Raw genomic sequence first — 20,437 nt, 5'->3', positions numbered from 1 at the left:
ACCGATGTTTTTCATTTTTTAGAGAGAGACACAAAGAAAAATGATAAGAGGAGGGAGATGAAGTAATGGAATATCTAAAGGAAAAAAGAATATTTTTGCCTTTTATATAGGCGTGAAACAAGAGCATTTTGGTTTTTAAATATTGTAGGATCTGTATGTCACCCCCAAGGTTTGATCTAACCTTAACGCCTCGACTTGTTTGCCTATCTCATTGAGCCATTGCTGAGTCATCGAGCCAAACTGTACTTTAAGCTGCTTCAACCTTCATCTATTTTTAGAGTTATGCCAAGTTCAAGTCGATCGAAAGTAAGCTAAGGTTTATTTTTTTCTTATTTTACTTGTTTATTTATTTATTTATTTCTATTCATTTTTCATAAATCAATAGTATTTATTTCTTTATGTATAAGTTTTTTTTCCAATATTTTATAAGATAATTAAAATATTTAAAATAAAAATTAAAAATGTAAGGAAAATGAAAGTATTCAAATTTTAAATGAAAAATAATAAAAATATTTAAAAAAATAGTTTTTGAAAAAAACAAAAAATTCAAAAAAAAATTTTTTGTTGAAAAAGTTGAAGTATTAATTTTCTTAAAAAGTAAAAAAAAAGAACTTAAAGTATCAAATTTCCTTAAAAAAATAAAAAAAAATGTTTCTTGAGGAAAATTGAAGTATCGATTTTTCTTAAAAATAAAGAATCTTAAAAATAAATATTTAAAAAAATTAAAGTATCAATTTTTTTAAACAAAAAAAATTTAAAAATGCTTTAAGAAAAAATTGGAGTATTATAAAAAATAGTTTTGAAGAAAAGTTGAAGTATTAATTTTCTATAAACAAAAAATATTTAAAAAAATTGTTTGAGGAAAAATTGAAATATCAATTTTTTTTAAATAAAATATATTTCAAAAAGAAATGTTTTAAGGAAAAGTCAAAATATCTATTTTCTTAAAATAAAAAGTATTTCAAAAATAGATAAAAAAAAATATCGAAAGTATCAATTTCTCTTTAAATAAAATATTATTTTTTCTAAAATAAAATAACAAAAAGGAATTATTAGAAAAAGTTAATCTTATAATATAATTCTTTAAAATAATCCAATGATGAAACCTTTGCTAAATAAACAGTAGTTTATTGTATACTTTTGAAATAAGAGAATTCTCTTAATTTTTTGACAAAAGTATTTGAGTAAATTAATGACAATTATCAATAATTAATTATCTGATAAGATTTTTTAAGCTTAATGAATAGCATCAAGTTGGTATCATCATTTAATATAGGCGTTATAATCTTCTTCATATGTAATCGTACTTTCATACTTAATTATAATTTCATAGATATTTAATTTATCTTTTAAAGATACCTAAATCAAATTTGAGAATATTTTTAAAAATATGACAGATTCAATTAAGTGTCCAATCATATCTATAAAAAAAAATAAATTAATGGCGACTCCTTAAACTATATATAATGATAGATTCATGAATCTAAATGTTATAATAATTATCATATAACAAATTATTATAATTATTTGAATATAAATAAATTTTTATTCATGAATGTTATAATTTTACAAAAATCATAACCATTTGAATAAAAATTTATTCTTATTCATTCATTATAAATAAATATTTAAATATAATCATTTTCATAACTTTTACTTACAAAGTTTTAAAATTTTATTGTATTCTAAAAATATAGTAATTTTTAAGAAAGTATTATTCTCAAAATTATTTTTTATTATTTTATTTATTTTTTAATATTTTATTTATTATTTTTAACATAAAAATATAGGAAGCTATACCCCGGCGAAAGGGGCTAATTTCTAGTTAATGTCATTAGTAAGTACTAACTTCCTTGCTTCCTACATTTATGTATTTATTTATCATAAACCGACAAAACACTCTTTTGTGATTTCATGCATGACGACGAATGTTGGTATTTATTTTGTTTATCTATTACTGCAATATAATTTAATGGGGCAGTGGCCTTTTTAATGAGTTCGACCCCACAGCATTTACTAACTTAGATGTAGATGTGAAGGTATTGCATTTATTTTCAAAAGCAAGCTGTTTGGTTTTGTTCGGTGCATCAAATTAATGCGCTTCTTAATCTTATCTTTCATTCAAAATATACATGAATTATATATATATAATATATATGAATTATTAGTTTTTAAAATTTGAAAAAGTTTTATTTTAATTTATTTTTTATCACGTGAAACGTAATGGATGCTATTTGATGATGTTAATTGATATTTATTATCAATATAAATGATTTTATAAATAAAAATATCATAGTAGAATTAATTTTAAATAATTAAAAATTCAATTAAAACTTTTAAAATTAAAAAGCAAAATAAAATTTAATGACAAAGAATGCTATTTAACCCATTTAAATCAAAATAACACACGGCAATTAAGAAAGAGAGAAAGAGCCCAAACCCCAACTTTTACGATTTATTTGAGGTGTACGAGTATAGACTGACAATCTCCCACTTCTCCACCAATGACAACTCTTTATCCTGTTTTTTTTTTTTAATAGAAGGAAGAGCCTTTCCCATAGGACAATGAAAAGAGCCTCATCTAAAGCTCCCCAGTCTTGACTCCAAATAGCTTCCCTTCCTGTCGGCTTTACCTTCCTTAATGGGCAAATCACCCAACCCCAGGAAACGTCAAAAGCTGGTAGCCCACCGCAACCACCAGGAACTGCAAGAGCAGCCTCTAATACCACGCCTGCCGGATCACGTTGCTGAGCTGTGCCTCTCGGGTGTTCATCCTTCCTTGCTTTACTCCATTTGCCGGTCATGGCGGCGCGTAATCTACTCGCCTATTGTTCCTCCTTTCCCCTCTCTCTACACTCTCTTCTCATCATCAAGTAATGAAATCCAGTTGTTGAGCTTTGATCCGATGTCGTCCAAGTGGGAAGCGGTCCCTCCACCCCCTGGCCCTCTTCGTCTCCTTGTGCGTCACCCCGCTTTCATATCCCGCAACCTCCCTGTTCAATCCATTTCAGTCTCTGGTAATCTTGTCCTTTTAGCCGCAACTGCCCCCAATTTTAATCCAGCCCTCTCTCACCCCCTCATATTCTCTCCACTCTCTCGCTCATGGAGGTCGGGTCCTGCAATGGCCACTCCGCGTCGCTGGTGTGCAGCAGGGGCATCTGGCCCCACCATTTACGTGGCTAGTGGGATTGGATCCAACTTCTCCACGGACGTAGCTAGGTCTTTGGAGAGGTGGGACTTGGAGGACGATGAAATGAATGACACCAGATGGAAGAAGATGAGACAATTGAAAGACGGGAGATTCAGCAGAGACGCCATCGACGCAGTTGGTTGGAGACGGAAGCTGTGTATGGTGAACGTGGCTAAACAAGGGACTGTTTACGATGTAGAGAATGACATATGGGAAAACATGCCGGAGGGCATGGTGGCTGGCTGGAGAGGACCCGTAGCTGCCATGGAAGAGGAAGTATTATACGCTGTGGACGAGGGTAAGGGAGTACTCACGAGGTATAACCAAGACAGCGATGATTGGGGGGAGATAATGGAGTCGGAGAGGCTTAAAGGGGCACGCCAAATGGCTGCTGCTGCTGGAAGACTATGCGTTATTTGCGGTGACGGTGAGATTCTAGTCATCGATGTGGTGGTGGCGCCACCCAGATTCTGGGTAGTGCAGAGGCCGTCGGGGTTGGAACCGTTGGCGGTTCATGTCTTGCCCAGGATGAGCCGCCTTGATTTTTAATTGGCGACAATGGCCTGGCGTCCTCGGGTTTGGAATGATCTGTTTTTGCTCAACTACTAGTTGCCGTATTGGAAAATTCACTGAAAAATTTTTTTTCGATCTTCTTTGAGACGTATAGAAACGAAAGTGAAAATTTGTCGATTATCGGAACAAAATGCACTGTAGACGACACTGAAATTGATATTTCTTTGTTGACAACTTGTTTGTTTGATCATTGAATGATGTTCTCAGAAGGAATACGGAACCTTGCGGAGCCATGAAAATTTACACTACTTCCAGAACTATTTTTTGGAATTAAAAGACTCATTGTCATTGTTTTAGGTATTATTATCTGGTCGAGAAAGTGAAATTTTGTCTTTTTTTGAGAAAATGCATTGCGAAATGAGCAAGTAGTTGAACCGTCTCTAGAAGTTTTAGATGCACTTCGTAATTATGAAAATGATGTTGTCTAGGGTTGGCAACAGAGGTGAATTTTTGTTTTGTTTTGGATTCAATTTAATTTTATATTTGTTAAATTTGATTTTAATTTGATTTAAAATTTAATTTTTTTTTATATTTAAATTCAATATGATTCGAAATTAATAAAATATTATTTTTTAAATATAAATATTTAAATATATAATTATATAAATATATATAAATAAAAAGATAATTTAAAAAATTATTTTTATATATTTTCAAATCGGATTTATTTAAAATTTGAATTCGACCTAATCCAAAATATAATTTTTTTTTTTTTAAACTCGACCCTATGAACTCGGATCGAGCCCACCTTAATCGTGGAATATAATTCTCTTTCAGAACCAAAGACAAACATCACCATATTCATAATTCACCTCCAAAGCCACTGCGTCCGTCTGAGTCTGATATGAGCTTCACTCTAACTTATGGTTTGGTATCTCATTATTAATGAGCACAATTTACTCCTTCAACGATTAACTTGTCTTCTATTGCTCCTTACTCACTACTTAAGGCTTCATTTGGTTAATATTTAATTGTTTGTTATATTTGTTTTTTTTTTAAATATCATTATAAAGAAATTTAACTTTATAATGAGCTAGAATAAACTTTTCAGCGGAGGAGGGCAACCAAATCCTTTATGCCAACCTTCTCTCAGCATTATTGTACTCTAGAGCTTCAATTTTCTACACTGCACATATGTAAACTCCTGGAGATCAATCCGAGTTTTAATAGTTTCATATTTGCCTACTAATAATAAGAGAATTTAAGACTATGTTTAATATATAAGATGATGAATAAAATAAAATGATAATTATTGTATCGCATGTTTGATTTGTATTTAAAAAAAAAGATAAATTGAAAGAAAGATTAATTATTCTCTTAATATAAAATGATTAAATTATCTTATAGTAAAAAAAAATTATTATTAAATTTACATATTTTATTATATATTTAAAAATTATATCGATATTTTAAAATGTTAATTGTAAAAATTTTAAAAATACATAATTTTAACTGATAAATAAATTATCTTATCTTAATACTTACATAAATCAAACATAAAATAAAATTATATTATTTAATATAATCTTATTCATAATATTATTTTATTTTATTTTAAACTTGTGCACTAAACATAAAGATAAAAGAAGGAGAGAGATTTGGCAAACGTGATCCTTACAGTAAAAAAAAACCTACTTTTAAGTATAGTACTATATTTAAAAACGAATTACATTTTCAAAGGTTTTCAGTTTTGCAAGTGAGAGCGCAAAATATTGAATTCTGACAGCGCAGTTTCACAGGGTCAAATAGGCATCATAAGCATGTAGGTACTTTATTGGCATCATATGGAAAAGACGCAGGCTTGAAAATCAAACAGATACAAGTATGCAACAGAGCCATAAAAAACAAAAGCATTGGCTAAAGCATCACTTAAGCCAATAGTTCGGAGATAAAATGAAAGCACCAGAGTCCAAACATGTGCAACAAGACCGTTGTGATGATAGAGCATCAACTTTCAGAGCTATATGATGCCTCCCCGGCTGATAAGCTCTCTCTTTGAAGACGCTTCATCTCCTCGTATGCCCATTCAAGGCCAGGGCAGTAATGAAGTGGTGGATTAAATCTGCTGTCATTGATGTCATCTGGCAAAAATGCCCCATTCTCTATCAGGAACTTGACTGCTTCTTTCTTTCTTTCTTTAGCTGCGGCATGAAGTGGTGTCCCTGAGTTCAATAATCAGAATGGAATAAGAGAATTGCAAGCTGAACAAAAAATAAGGGGTAATTAAATCAGTAGCATTACATCTAGGCCTCTGTTTTATATCGAATCCTGAAGTTTCAATTTTTGTAATATCAAACCCCACAATTTCATTCACTAACTTGATGTTGCCCTGCCAGGCCATCAATACTGTAAGTACTGTGAGCTCCGCTAGTATATATAACCATAATACATGCGCAAATCATCATGAATTAGCAAGTCTTCTATATGTCAAATTGAATTTTGTCAATTATGCACAAAAACATGAAAAATGAAAATCTAATCTGCATCCAGATTACATGTGACCATCACCTTAAAATTCTTTCAAACGTTCTTGTTAAAAAATGAATCACAGTTTGCAAGAAAGCAAGAGTGAAAATAACAGGAAAAATGGTACACAAGTACAACTCATGACATAAAGACAATAGAACTGCAATGTTGGGCTCAGTGGAGGCTAAGCTTTTGGCCTAAACCAGTAATGATGACGTTGGTTTTTTTATGGGTTTTGGTAGTTACTGCAATATACAGTTGATTGTTTTGATGCGTTTGATGTGAACTGACGCTTAAATTGAGGAAATCTTTGAAGAAGATATCCAGTTCATCAAGCTAAATTTAAGTCACCAATTATAATCTAATTAACGAAGTTCAACTGTGGAATTAAAAGTTAGTGGTTCGCATAGCCCAAATTAACTTGTAGTTTTTGTATTTATGTATTTGCCAGACTATAGAGTTATCCACAACACAAAATTTTAATTTTGGTAGTTAGTAAATGAAAATAACAGAATAGCAAAATGTGAGATTAAGACACTTACAACCACAAGCACCTTTAGTTCTTGCATCAATATTAGCACCACGTTCAAGAAGTTCATCCATTACTTGAAGGTGGCCACCCTCGGCAGCAAGATGGAGTGGGGTGACACCTTTAGATTTGGGGCCCCATGCGGCCACATTTACATCCATTCCTTCATCGAGGAGTTGCTTGACCTGTTCCAAGGAATCTTAGATCAACATTCCATGGGCTAGGGGAGTTCAAGCAGCAAACCGTTTTGCAAGAAACACAAATAATATACAAAAATAAAAATAAAAACCCGGTAACAACGAAGCTTAAACACATAACAAGGATATGGGAATCTAGTGAAGATCAAGAAAATAAGTAAGTGGTAAAAACAACTGATGAGGGGATACGGCCCATGGGAATCCCACAAAAATAAATTACAGAAGAGCTAATTGGGAGTCATTCCTCCCAATATATAAAATCCAGGTAGAATGAATATTTCTGATAAAATGCAAGAATGGAAGAGTAATAAATCAAAGAACAAATATCTAACCTAAAAAGCATGAAGCATCTCTTTTCGTAAACAACGGTAGAAGCCCTAGCAGTAAATATCTTACTGATCCATCAAAAGGTAGATATTATATGCGGCGACGATTATCATGATTCATGAAAGCATAAAACATAAGCAACTACTAGTTAAAAACCAGTTATAAAATGGTTAAGAAGAAGAATAAGGTGGAAAAAAATACAAAGAAAGAAAGATACCTGATTGAGGTCACCTTTTCGGGCTCCGACATGGAGCATTGTCCAACCCCTATCATCCCTATCAACCCCAGACCTAAAGGATCGCCTTCTTGACAAATTTCTCCGCAAGGAATGCTCTTGGGGCATATTCTTCCAATCAATTGCAAAATCCAACCAATATCGTTTCAGATTTTTTTCTTCGAAACTAAGGAAAGAAAAAAGAAAAATCCCCCAAAACTTGACCAAGATTGATTGATTGACTAAGAGCAGAATTACATGATATTGTCGTAAAGCGGTGGAATTTCACAGTGAGATGAAATTTTAAAAAAAAAGATTTCCCTGATAGCTGAAGAGGAAGAGGGGGAGGGGAAGAATTACATGATAGAGAAGAAAAGGAGGATACCTAAAATTAGCGAGAAGCAAGGGAATGATTAGCAATGCAATAAGGAGAAAAAGGATTCAAACCAGGACCAAATACACGCAGGTTTTGGAATATCACAATGCAAGTCATCAATGGAGAAGACAATACAAACATAGTTGATCAATTGAGTTATAAGCAATTACAGCGTAATCAGACAAATCCTAGATTGATTTGGAAAGGGTTCCGAGAGAACATATATATATGTATATTTACGAAATCAGGAGGAGACTTTGTATCACTAAGAAAACCCTAAAAACAGAGGAAAACAGGGCTGTCGCTATGCAAAAGAAATTTCCACGATTCCAGACTCTAGCCTGACCTAACCCGACACCCTATTCTTTTCGGTTTTGGCATTCTTTATATAACTTTCCACAACGTTTAGATTCTCTTGCTGATGGGCTGACGGGCCGTCACTAAGCCTGTACTGACAAGCCAACGCTTGTCTAAACCAATCCAGACCAGCCCACGCAAAACTGTCTTTCTCTTTCTTTTCTCTTTTTTCCTTTAAAAAGAATTCGGTTTTCCCCTGATAAAAAAATGTTTTTATTTTGGTAGAAATTTCAATATCCATTAACCAAAATAAAAAATCAAAGCATTTTACAGTGCATTAGAAAATACCCATACAACATATTAAATCATAACAAATTTTAATATGAATTTGTTTCATCATTCTTATTTTTTCTCATATTTCATTTTCATATATTTATTTTCTTTTTTAGATTTTTTTCAGAAAAAGATAACCTAAATTTTTTCAAAAAAATCAAATATTAAAAGTTTATGAGAAATTTTGGATGTTATAAGTTATAAAGATTGACATACATTTTGAATTTTTTATGGTTTTAGTTTTTTTTTTTTTTTTGAACCTTTTTTTGTGTGGTTATTTTCCTTTCTTTTCTTGATCATTGTTTTCTAATTGGAACTTATGCAAAAAGTTTTAGATTTTTTTGTAAAAGAAAAACAAGGGAAAAAAAGTGTGAAACCTTTTCACTATTATATATTTTTCTTCTTTATTTATTTTCCTTTTTTCTAGATACATTCTTTAGAAAAATTTATGATGTAATATGATTTGTACGCAAATTGCAAAATGTAAAAAGTTATCAATTTATATTTTTCTTAATAACAAAAAAAATCTATTAATACATATAAAAAATTTAAAAAATAAATTACACCAACAAATTTTTAAACCTTCCTAATGAAATCACTTTAAAATGTGTTACAAATAGAGATGGTTTTGAATTCATAGTTTAATTTACTTGGATTATATAATATTTTAAAGATGTAATATTTAATAACTTAAAGTTTGAATTTTAACACTTATAATTTATTTTTTTATTCCCAAGTTATGGTTAAAAAAATATTTCATAAATAATATTTTTGTTGTATCAATTTTGTTATTTATGATTACAACATTTAAAACAATTTTCAATTTATGATGGTTAAAGTTTTGATCTTATAAATTTATTGTGATTTAATTTGTTGATAATTTTACAAATATTCGAATGTATGGATATTTTAAATTTATAAACAAAAATTATTCTTTTCTACAAATATTTTAAAAGAAAATTAATATTTAGATTAAGTTAAAAAAATTTATTGAATTAATATGACGGTTGTTTGTATATATATATTTATTTATTTATAGAATAAAATTTTTGATCATTTAATATATATATATATATATATTAAAAGAAAAAATAAATATTATAAGGAGATGCATTCTAATATTTTGTAAAAGAAAACAATTGAATTGATTAGGATAGGATTTAAATAAAGTTATTTATCTGAAATTTATAAATTTTATTATAAAAAATTTAATAAAATATTAATAAAAATTTAAATTAATAGAATGATGGAGTTTGATGAATAAATTAATATTATATAAAAATTATTGAAAATATTATTTATAATTTAAGTTTAATTAATAATTATTTAATATTAGATTTTTTAAAAATTTTTAATAAAAATATCTATATAAAAATATAATTTTAAAATAAAATAACCATATAAAAATATAAAAAAATTTAAAATTTTTCTGAAATTTTACACAATAAAAATATTCGTTCATAATCTTTTCCACTAATTAGACTCGGGAGGAGTTTAAGAGAAGAAAGAAAAAATCACAAATTCACAAAGAAGATAATAATACAATAAGCAAGTTGGTATTTGCGGTGAAATCAACAGGAAAAAGAGTCGCGGCTTGAGTCGGAGTTTATCCGGGTCTCTCACTCCACAAACACACCATGGACTTGCTCTCGCTCTCATCTCCTCTAACCCCTTCCTTGTCATCTCTTAATCTTAAACTTAAACATAAACCGTCTCTTACTTTCCCAAACCCTAAGCCTTCCTTTTTGTGTTTCACACCCAAACCCCTTTCTTCATCTGTCAAACTGAAAACCACTCCTAAGTGCCTAAAATTGTCAGCCCCTCAGAGCCCCGCCACCGCTATGCGAGGGGCGGAAGCTGACGCTATGGGTTTACTGCTCAAGGAGCGCATTGTTTTCCTAGGTAACTACATTGATGATTTTGTCGCCGATGCCATTATCAATCAGTTGCTGCTTTTGGATGCTCAGGACCCTAATAAAGATATCAGACTCTTCATTAATTCCCCTGGTGGTTCTTTGAGGTATGCCTTTTTTCACGGCTTTTATATTGTTTAATGCCTTAACCCCTTTGCCGATTAACCCAGATACTGCTGGTCAGTTTTTCACTTGGGTTTTTTTTTTTACACCTATGGAGTATGGAGGAGAGTTTGCTACAATAGTTTATGCTGCAATTTAGATGCTTATGTTGTTCACAAGTCAACAGTTAATAGCAAGAGAAAAGGATAATTGTGTTGGTTTCTCCTTATCAATTGCAAAACACTTTTTCTGCTGCATCTGCTCGGTACCCTGTCTTTCCTTGCAAAATTAGGGTACTTCATATTTTATTGGTTTCTCAACTTTTCAAGAAAGTGTTTTTCACAGGTTTCTTCTTAGCTTCCTGTGCTTCTATATCCTATAGCCTACATATTCTTAAATCTTAACATGCTTTCATTCTTTGGAATGTTAACAACTAGCGTGGACAACATAGTAAAAATTACTTGAAGTTTCTTGGTCTTCTACATATTAAGGGGTACTCCTAATTGGTAGACTTGAGCCAAAACCAATCTTATCAAAGATGCCACAGGGCTTCTTTAAAAATTCACTAGATGAATTCCCTAATTTTATATGGGAAATTAAATGTTATTACATTTTGTCTTTGCCTTGTAGTGTCTTGTAATGTCTTTATTTGGAACCTTGAAAATTACTACTTTGTTTAAGTTTGTAACTTCTTGGTGGTTTTTGAAAAATTTGCAGTTGGGATTTGGAATAGTTATATGCTTAATCTTTAAACTTCTTTTGCATTTATTATCTCATAACCTTTTCATTAGCTCTTTCTTTTTTTGTCTTCTATTTATTTGAATTTCTGACAAGATCGTTGGGCTTGGATGTGTACATATTGTGTCAAAATTTGTTTCACCATGTTAGCAAGTATTTTATTATTTGGTCAAGTATGTTATCTTTCTTCTTGTTCAGATGTCATGCTAGGATATTTTTTAAAGTAATTTAGAAATACATATGCCTTTATGGGTAGATTTTTATATGTTTCTCTACTATCTTACTGAATTCCATCTTTTAAGGCCTCTATTTGAGTCCTTGTAAGTTTTCCTCAATGAGGATTGCCTATGTGGAATGTTTTTATTCGCCCCAGTGCAAAAGTTGATTTTTTTATATTATCTTCTCATTCCTGCCATCAGACCCAAAAATTCATGAAGTTATTGCCTCCTAATTTCAAATTAGGACATAATGTTTGGTTATTGAAGTTGTGTTCTGCATTTTCAAGAATTTGGTAAACCAAAAAATGTGGTCAACAAAAAATAACTTTTTCTCAGTGGAAAAACATTGGGAGAAATCAGGAAAACAACTTTGGGAACTTATTTTCCTTGCTTAACTAAGTTTTTTCCTTTCTTTCTTTTGTATCAGAAGCCTCTTGGTGATGTCACTTCTGTTGGGCACCTCCTTTCTCTTTTCTTTGTTCCTAACCAATAAGATCTTGAAGTTATGAATAAATTGGTTCTTGAACTTAATATATGTTTTTATGGGTGATGAGATGATAAACTGATGTCTTAAGCACGATAGAAAAGCTAGCAATGTCTTAATGAGTACATGAGATTTGATGTTAACAGTAAAAATTTCCCATTGCATTCCAAACAGTGGGAAATACATTTCACCATGTTGTTCAAAGAATAGAAAACATTTCCCTGTATTCCACGAAGAAGAGGAAATGTTTTCACCATGTTGTGAACCAAAGGGAGCCTTGATGTCTGTAGTGAATACATTTTGAAAATTTCAAAGTCACTTTGTTTTTGTGTTGTTAATTTCCAGAATGACTTTGCTGTTTTTTTATATAGGAAAGACCTTGTTGCATGTAGACTGTAGAGGCATTTATAAGAGTCCTGACATGAGGCTAGAAGAAGTACGTCAAATTAGTGTTCATTGTCAACAACAGCTAATAAGATAAATCCATTTTTCTTGCCATATATATATATGTATATATTTTCTGAACCTTCATCTCTTCAAAGCTTTAATAAACCCTATACACAGATATTCTCTTTCCCTTTAAACTACTAACCCTAAATCAACTTTAACCTTGCCCATACTGGAAAATTCCAGCATCATAATCTTTATCTTCCAGCAATGTTTTTGCCAGCCAAACCCTGATAAAGTAAATTCTTAACTGATGATGACCAATTCTGAAATCATAATTTTCAATAAAATTAGCTAACGAAAAAATTGTAAGTTTCATTAATCTTTGAACTGTCTTGTCATCCTTCCTCCTAATCATGGTGGTAGGTCCAGTTATTTATGTAGGCATACACGTTCTTCATTCTATGATGATAAAAAAAGGTCACAGTTGATGCCGGCCTGTGTTTTCTGACTGGGAAAGAGAGAAATTTTTACTATATATCTGGGAAATACATATCAGACATTTTATCAAGGGGTAGTTTTTTTTTTTTTTAAAGAAAAAAAAGAGAGGAGAAATCACAAATGGACTTATTCTTCTTTGAAGGCTGTCGTCTTGTTCAATGGTAATTTCTTGAGCTGACAACTAATAACTTGGTGAGTTACTTTATAGCAAAAATTCTGTCTGAAGGTATCTTTTTCGATATCACTTTCATATGCCCTTACCAAACTGAATAATGACTATTATTTGATCTTCAACTAGTATCACACTATTGGATAGGATCTTAGAAATGATATGGCAATTTTAATTAATGGAGTGGTATTCTCCTTGGATTAGGGCATTACAACTTTACTGATATTGCCTATTGAAGGAGCCTCATAGCAATGATTTCAAGATCTATCTGGTTTATAAACCCCACTCTATGGGGTAGCATCCTATATCTGTATTTACAGACTGCTTCCTAGCCCTAGAACTTGGTAAGCAAGTGAGTCTAATTACTAAAAATAACTTAAAAGGGTTTTGCAAATGAGTGCCCTAAGGGCACTCTTTAAAATTAGTTAAAATACTATTTATAGTAATAATTTTGTATTAAATGCAGTAGTTGATAGTTAATGTCATAGTTACAATGCATTAGAAAAAGACACGTTTCTAATGTGTTTACCTTAAAATGTGCCCTTAGGGCACTCGTTAGGTAAATCCTAACTTTAATAGCCTAAAATAGATATCAAATCAAAGTTGAGCCTATGATATAAATGTCCAGCAAGCCCGATTACAACTCTTGGTTTGCACCATCAACTTGGGAATGGAAATTCTGTTGCTTCATCCAAGCATAAATAGTCGTCCTTCATCATTAAATTAGCATGTGATATTACATGATCTTATTGTTCAATTGGTGTGATTATATATTATTTGTTTCTACTAATGACCAAGCTCGAGTTTCTTAGTGCCTTTATTATTCCAAATCTTAAAAAAAAGGGCCAAATTATGCCCAATAGGTGTTTTCTGTCTAAAGAGACCGCTGAATCATTTCCTCATCTTCTTCTAACCTGCCCTTTCCTTGGGTAAGGTGGCCAGTCCTTAGCTTATGCAATCTTTGGGTATCACTTGGGTCAGTCGAAGTGGAGATTTGGCTTCGAAGTGTGCATATTCTTGGAACTTTATAAGTGCAGTTTAGGTCATCATTGTAGGCTATAAGAAATGTCTGCATTGTTACATGTTATATTTTCATTGGGGCTTAAGGCTTTGTTTGTATTGAGGGAAGGGTACCCTCTTTTGTAAGGGAAACGTTTTAGTGGATGGGGAAGGAATAGGAGGATTTTGGTGCAAAAAGCCCTCCAAAGTCCAAACCTTCATCTTTCAAAAACTCTAATGGAGAGATTTGGAAGGGAAGGATTCCTTATCAACTTTTTTTTTTTAATTTCTCACATAATTACTCTGACACAACCCTAAATCAAAATTTTAGCGTACCCTAAACCCTAAAGATATGAAGAAAATAATTGCTAATGAACATGATCAATTTCCATTTCCTTCCCTTACCAATCAACCAAAAATAAGCTTGCTTGCACAACCTTTCCTCTGCTTTCCTCTTCTTGGTTGTGCAATCCGAATAAGGGTAATTTACTCTCTTCTTTCCCCTCTATTCTCCTTCCCATCCCTTTGATTGGTGATATACAAAGAATAGAAACTTTCCTGTTAATGGTTCCATTTCAACATTTTGTCTTTTACTATTTGATTTCTTGATTGTACCACCTTGGTTGTCTGTCCTTTGCTAATGTTCTTCTGTTTTTGCTATTTGTATCAGTGCTACTATGGCTATATATGATGTAGTGCAGCTTGTCCGGGCTGATGTTTCCACGGTTGCACTTGGCATTGCAGCATCAACAGCTTCTATTATCCTTGGTGGTGGCACCAAAGGCAAGCGCCTTGCAATGCCAAACACACGAATAATGATTCATCAACCTCTAGGAGGTGCTAGTGGACAAGTTAAAGATGTAGAAGTCCAAGCACGGGAAATTATGCATAACAAGAATAATGTGACGAGAATAATTTCTGGTTTTACTGGTCGTTCGTTTGAACAAGTCCAGAAGGATATTGATAGAGATCACTATATGTCTCCAATTGAAGCAGTTGAATATGGAATGATTGATGGAGTTATTGATAGAGATAGCATCATTCCATTGGTCCCTGTGCCAGAAAGAGTGAAGCCAAGACTAAACTTGGAGGAAATGATGAAGGATCCAAGGAAATTCATCACCCCTGATATTCCAGATGATGAGATATACTAGTTTGGGGAATTTGATGCTGTTTTCGTGGTCTTGCTTTTTGTGTTAGTTGCAAAGAACTTTGTAATTGAAAATACTATAGTTTTTGTCCTTTTCAATTGACACACAAAGATGAATTTCTTGGTTGCTTCATTGAGAATGTGGTCCAAGCAATGTAGATTGTGTTTTAGAAATGATATGAAAATCGTTTTTGTGAAGCTACAAACTTTTGGTTCCTCTTGAGGTCTCTGGTTGTTTTTGTATTCAAGCGGGCAGCGTAAGATGTGGAGGTTTCCTGATTGAAAGACAGTTTCTGGAAGCTGACAATTTTTTTTTGGTCTGAACAGAAAATTGGTTAAAAACAAAAAGAAAAATTTTTACATTGCCACGGTTTTAGCTGGATTACCTTTTATCCTGTGAAATACCTAATTATTTTAATTAAAAATGTAAATTGTTTTATTTTATTTTATTGCATGAAATTAAAGTTATATATCAGTGAAATGGAGAATTGAAATTTTACAAAAGTAGGAGATCCTGTACCAATGGCTAGTAGCGTTATAAATAAGTGTAATTATAATCATTATTATAGGTTTTTTTTTTTTGGAAGTATGATCATTATTAGAGTTAAAAATACGTGAAATTAAAATCAGTGGCCATAATATGGTATTAGCATATAACTCATTTTATCTTTGTTTTATTGACAGTTATTAAAAACTATTATTCAAACAGTGAGCCAAAAATATAAACTTTAATTGGCCACAAAATTTTTAAACCCGTTCCTATAAAAAAACACCTTTAAAATCATTGAATACAATGTGTTTTTTTTGTACTTGAAAAAAAGTTTAAAAAAAAAAGCTATATCACCTTAGAATATCGTTGAGCAATAAGTGCGTGCGTTTATGTGTTTTTGAATTTTTATTTATTCAAAAACAATAAAAAGCTGTATTATCAAAACGAAAATAAAATTAAAAAACTAGTAAAATGGCATAAAGGGTAGGAGCCAGGCGGGGCTGGGAGCTGAATGATGAGAAAACCCCAAATAAAAGGAAGAAGGATTGCTAGGAGCAAGGGAAATGCTTGGTGGTGGGGATGCCTAAGTGGTGGGGTTGGGGTTGGGGAGCGAATAAGCAGCAGCATGTTAGGGGGCGGGGGCGGGGGCGGGGGCGGGCAGTGAGGGCAGAAAGAGACTCGGAAGCTGATCCTCTTACGGGGTGAGCTTGAAAGGGACTTCACCGCCGCCAAGCGCAACAAGATCCTTTGGGAGATTGTCAGTGTCAGAATGAGTGACAGTGGCTGCAGCCGAACCCTTGATCAGTGCAAGTGCAAGTGGAAAAATCTTCTCAATCGACACAAGGTCCTTTCTTTGTTCTTATTTTGTTTAATTTTTTTTCTCTTAAATACTTAACATTCTTGACATTTCTAGAATTCAAAAGATTAAAAAAAAAAAACATGTCTAATCATTCTTTCCTGATTTGTCATTTTCTCATAGTACGTATGTACATGGTTTTTATCCTCTCTCAGCCTCCTCATTCCTCCTAACCTGACGTTAACCATGTATAGTATAACAATGAATGATTTTATTCCTGCTCAAAAATGTCACTGCACTGGATGCATCTAAATAAAGAACCCTTTTTGCTGTCACCAATATTGTGCATTGCAATCTTTCCAAAATGCTTCCAATACAGTTTTCATTGTGCAGAGCCTCCTACTTGAATCTGAGGCAGGTTTTACCTAGGCAAAGAGAAGAATGAAGAGATTAAGTGCAGATAGATCCTCGTATGAATTCTCTTAAGAAGAAGAAGAGTACAGGGATTTATTGGTATTTAAATTTAATCTCATAATCTCATAAATGAAGTTATAAGAGTTTAAGTTTATTTTGTATCTCACATTGAGAGTTTAGAAAAAATATAAGAGGTTTCATCTTTATAAATAAGATGTTTTAATTTTGGTTTAATAATCCTAAATAATTAGATATCAAAAAAATAATTATGTGAATAGACTATTAAAATAATATAATTAAGTTTTTGGTTAAATTTTGAGTAAAGAGTTTTTAGTGATTTTTCTCATTCTAAAAGTCTCACATATTAGATTTGGAATAGATCATTTTAGGTTGGATGAAACAAATATATTTTTATATTTTTATTCTTGATTTAAGTTTACTATTTTGTGTGTCAGTGTTACACATGCGTGTTAATTTTTCAATAGAGCGAGGTTCACGAGAAAAAGATACAGGTCCAAGAGATTGTAAAACAAGTATTTCAAGATATCTTAAGAAGGTATGTCTAGTATGCTTATACCCAAGTTTGAGATTTCGTTATTTTGGTGAAAAAAGTAATTTTATGTTATGGTAAAGTATGATTCAAGATCTGTTATTACAACAAATATTGAATCAAGCATTAAAGAGTCTTAAGCCTAAGAGAATGTCTAATAGTAATTGAAATAGACTTCAAAAGAAAACTTTTAGTAATATTATATTAGCGCTAGCCCAAGAGGTAAAATATAATATGTGGACTAAGAGTACTCTGAAGAGTTTGTAGGTTAAGCTTGAGGGTATTTATGCATCGAAGTCATTAACTAACATATTATGTTTGAAAATAGATTTGTATTCTCTGAAAATGAAAGAAAGTACGAGTCTTCGTAATCTGAATAAATTTAATAAATTGGTTTCTCAATTGTTGATGGTTTCTGTTGATAAGTTAGATGATTAAAATAAGACTTTAATTTCGTTATTATCTTTGCTCAAATCTTATAGGCTTTTAGTTCACACTTTGTTGGTGAGTAAGTTTACTTTGAAATTAGATGATGTGACTATCCTATAAAAGGTTTATGGAAACATATAACTCATTACTTAGAGGGAATACATTAGTTGTAGAGAGTTTTGATATAGAAAAAATTAAAAGAGGGTTAATAGATCAAGAAGAAAATCTAAATCAAAAGGCAGAGATTATAGTGACATTGAATGTTATTATTATAGTGAAAATGGACATATCCAAATGTGTTGCAAGAAGCTGAGAAATGATATAGCTGCTTTCAAAAGGGTGAATAATGAAAAAAATTGGATGAAAGAAAGAATGATACTGTTGTTGTTGTGTCTGATGATGATGATGTTGTTTTGACGACTTTTGTGGATAAAAATCAGATTTAAAAATATGATAAAGGTTGGGTTTTAGATTTAGCTACTAGAGTTCATGTCTGCAATAATAAAAGTTGTTTTGTGGAGTTGGTAGAGAATGTGAAATGTGAGGATATTATGGCCATTAACAATGAAAATGTACAGATTCAAGGCATTGAAAGTGTTCATCTTAGATCTCATGATGGTGTTGTTAGGACGCTTCGTCATGTAAGGTATGTATCGAGTTGTAACTATAATTTGATTGCTTTGGGTGATTTAGCTTATTAGGGGTACATATACTATGGTAATAATGATTGGTTGAAAGTATACAATATTGGTAGTATAATTCTACAAGAAAATAGGGTAAAAAATTATTTGTACATGCTTGATGGAGGCTTAATTGTTGAGAAAGAAAATAAGAAAGGTAAGTGAGTCAGTTTTACAGATACTATTGAAGTGTTTAGAGATTCAAGTTAAAAGAGGATTTGTTGGGGTTTGTTTTGAATCTCATAATCCCACATCAAAAGTTAAGTGAAGTTATAAGAGTTTGAGTTTGTTTTATATCCCACATTGAGGGTTTACTAAAAGAATAAGGGTTTTATCCTTATAAATAAGATGTTTTGATTTTGGTTTAGTAATCACAGATAGTTAGATATTAAGAGAATAGCTAAGTGAGTAAGCTATTAAAAATGTATAATTGAGTTTTTGATTAAGTTTTAAGTAGGAGTTTTTAGTGATTTTTCTCATTCTAAAAGTGTCACAATTATAAAAATTTATTTATTGGTGGATTAGGTTTAGAGTAAGCTATTTTGAATTGGACCAAAATAAATATATTTGTGTGTTTTTATTTTTTATTTAAGTTTATTATTTAGTGTGTCAGTGTTGCACGCCCGTGTTGATTTCCCATCAGGATGAAGATGAATGTGAAGAGAAAAGGCCTGCTAGAAGCATTTCACGCAAGAGGAAAGTTGATAGAATTGTATTGGATAAATATCTTAGACCAAATCCTGGCACTAGTATTGGTCTCCAGGAAATGCTTAGGGAATTTTTTTTCATCAACAATAGAGGACGAGGATGCAATCAAGGAAGATGGTGGAGAAGTGTGCTCGTGAGAGACAGTTGTTTGAGTAGGAATGGCGATAGTAGATGGAGAAACTTGAGAGAAAAAGGGAAGAGCAGAAGAGGCTGGGAGAATAGAGCCAAGATGAGAGAAAAGATGCCTAGTTACCCATTTATTTGAACAAACTCATAAACGATATAATAATCTCTGACTTGGAACATTTATTTATTTTAAATATGAATATACAAAAGTTTGATGGTCGATTGATGGTTGCTAGGCTAGTGAAAGAAAGAAACTAGAAAAAAAAATGGAAATTTTAAGCGCAAAGGGAATGTATGTTTAGTTGCTATTTGTTTGGGTATATAGAAAGACGGTGTGTTGTTTTGAATGATGTGATTTTAATTTATGGATAGTTAGATACAATGCGAATGATGAGTTCATTGTTCATTTCCTTGTCTTATTCGAGTGACTTGTGTTGTCTCTTGAGGAGGGGATGTTAAATTCATATATGGCTGGGCAAAAGGGTGGATTTAAAAGTCCTTCACTTTATGAGCAAACAGAAGATGACATCCGAGAATCTAGTGCCTGTTAATGGTAATTTGCTATGTGCACTATTTAGTAAATATATATATATATATGTTTTGTACTTTTGACATAGATTATTTAAATAAAAATAATTTAAAATAAACAATAGTACAATCTATTTTAATATATACGAATAAAAGAAAACATTTTAAAAATTAAAAGTGAATGCCATATCCATATATAGTAATTTTACATTTGTAAAAAGAAAAAAAAGTTTACCAAGAATAAACAGAATATTATATAAGAATTTATTGTATTTATCTCTTGCTACGATCAGCAATTATTGCGTTAGGCAATGGCAATGTCCGCCGGCAACTCAGACAGAGAAAGAATTTTACAAAATTATCTTACGACGTACTAGTTTATATTTTATTTTAATTATTTAAAAATATGGTTGGTACATATAATGAATAGTATAATAATAATTTCATATCATATTTAATTTATATTTAAAAATAAATTAAAATTATAAATAAATTTAATTATCTTTTTAATATAAGATAATTTAATTTTCTTAAAATAAGAAAAATTATTGAT

General features: G+C 31.4%; 4 protein-coding genes across 6 annotated transcripts; 3 read left to right on the top strand and 1 right to left on the bottom strand.

Moving 5' to 3' along the window:
• The first annotated feature begins 2,362 nt into the window (after window positions 1-2,362).
• Window positions 2,363-4,219, top strand: KUF1 (KAR-UP F-box 1). Its single transcript, XM_022881743.2, has one exon. The coding sequence runs from the start codon at window positions 2,642-2,644 to the stop codon at window positions 3,737-3,739; it is 1,098 nt and encodes a 365-aa protein (XP_022737478.1). The 5' UTR covers window positions 2,363-2,641; the 3' UTR covers window positions 3,740-4,219.
• A 1,290-nt stretch (window positions 4,220-5,509) lies between these two features.
• LOC111291223 (phytochrome-interacting ankyrin-repeat protein 1-like) lies at window positions 5,510-8,233 on the bottom strand. Of its 2 annotated transcripts, none has more exons than XM_022882858.2 (3): window positions 7,500-8,233; window positions 6,772-6,943; window positions 5,510-5,925 (listed from the first exon to the last, which is right to left on the bottom strand). In XM_022882858.2, the coding sequence occupies exons 1-3, from the start codon at window positions 7,623-7,625 to the stop codon at window positions 5,711-5,713; spliced, it is 513 nt and encodes a 170-aa protein (XP_022738593.1). In that variant the 5' UTR covers window positions 7,626-8,233; the 3' UTR covers window positions 5,510-5,710. The 2 variants fall into 2 exon arrangements, with proteins under 2 accessions (XP_022738593.1, XP_022738594.1); XM_022882859.2 differs by having other exon boundaries at window positions 6,784-6,943; window positions 7,500-7,773.
• Window positions 8,234-9,981: 1,748 nt separating this feature from the next.
• LOC111290969 (ATP-dependent Clp protease proteolytic subunit 4, chloroplastic-like) lies at window positions 9,982-15,361 on the top strand. The gene is made up of 2 exons (XM_022882489.2): window positions 9,982-10,522; window positions 14,684-15,361. The coding sequence occupies exons 1-2, from the start codon at window positions 10,140-10,142 to the stop codon at window positions 15,165-15,167; spliced, it is 867 nt and encodes a 288-aa protein (XP_022738224.1). The 5' UTR covers window positions 9,982-10,139; the 3' UTR covers window positions 15,168-15,361.
• Window positions 15,362-16,313: 952 nt separating this feature from the next.
• Window positions 16,314-19,857, top strand: LOC149515944 (uncharacterized). Of its 2 annotated transcripts, XM_089768754.1 has the most exons (5): window positions 16,314-16,497; window positions 16,843-16,962; window positions 17,319-17,419; window positions 18,421-18,488; window positions 19,166-19,856. In XM_089768754.1, exons 3-5 carry the CDS (start codon window positions 17,327-17,329, stop codon window positions 19,365-19,367), a joined length of 363 nt encoding a protein of 120 aa, XP_089624880.1. In that variant the 5' UTR covers window positions 16,314-16,497; window positions 16,843-16,962; window positions 17,319-17,326; the 3' UTR covers window positions 19,368-19,856. The 2 variants fall into 2 exon arrangements, with proteins under 2 accessions (XP_089624880.1, XP_089624881.1); XM_089768755.1 differs by lacking the exon at window positions 16,843-16,962 and having other exon boundaries at window positions 19,166-19,857.
• The last annotated feature ends 580 nt before the right edge of the window (window positions 19,858-20,437 follow it).

Source organism: Durio zibethinus, chromosome 11, assembly GCF_047325235.1.
Source record: "Durio zibethinus cultivar Kanyao isolate XHJ-2024 chromosome 11, ASM4732523v1, whole genome shotgun sequence".
Lineage (NCBI taxonomy): Eukaryota > Viridiplantae > Streptophyta > Magnoliopsida > Malvales > Malvaceae > Durio > Durio zibethinus.
The sequence above is the reverse complement of the archived record's forward strand: the minus strand, read 5'-3'. Positions and strand labels throughout refer to the sequence as shown.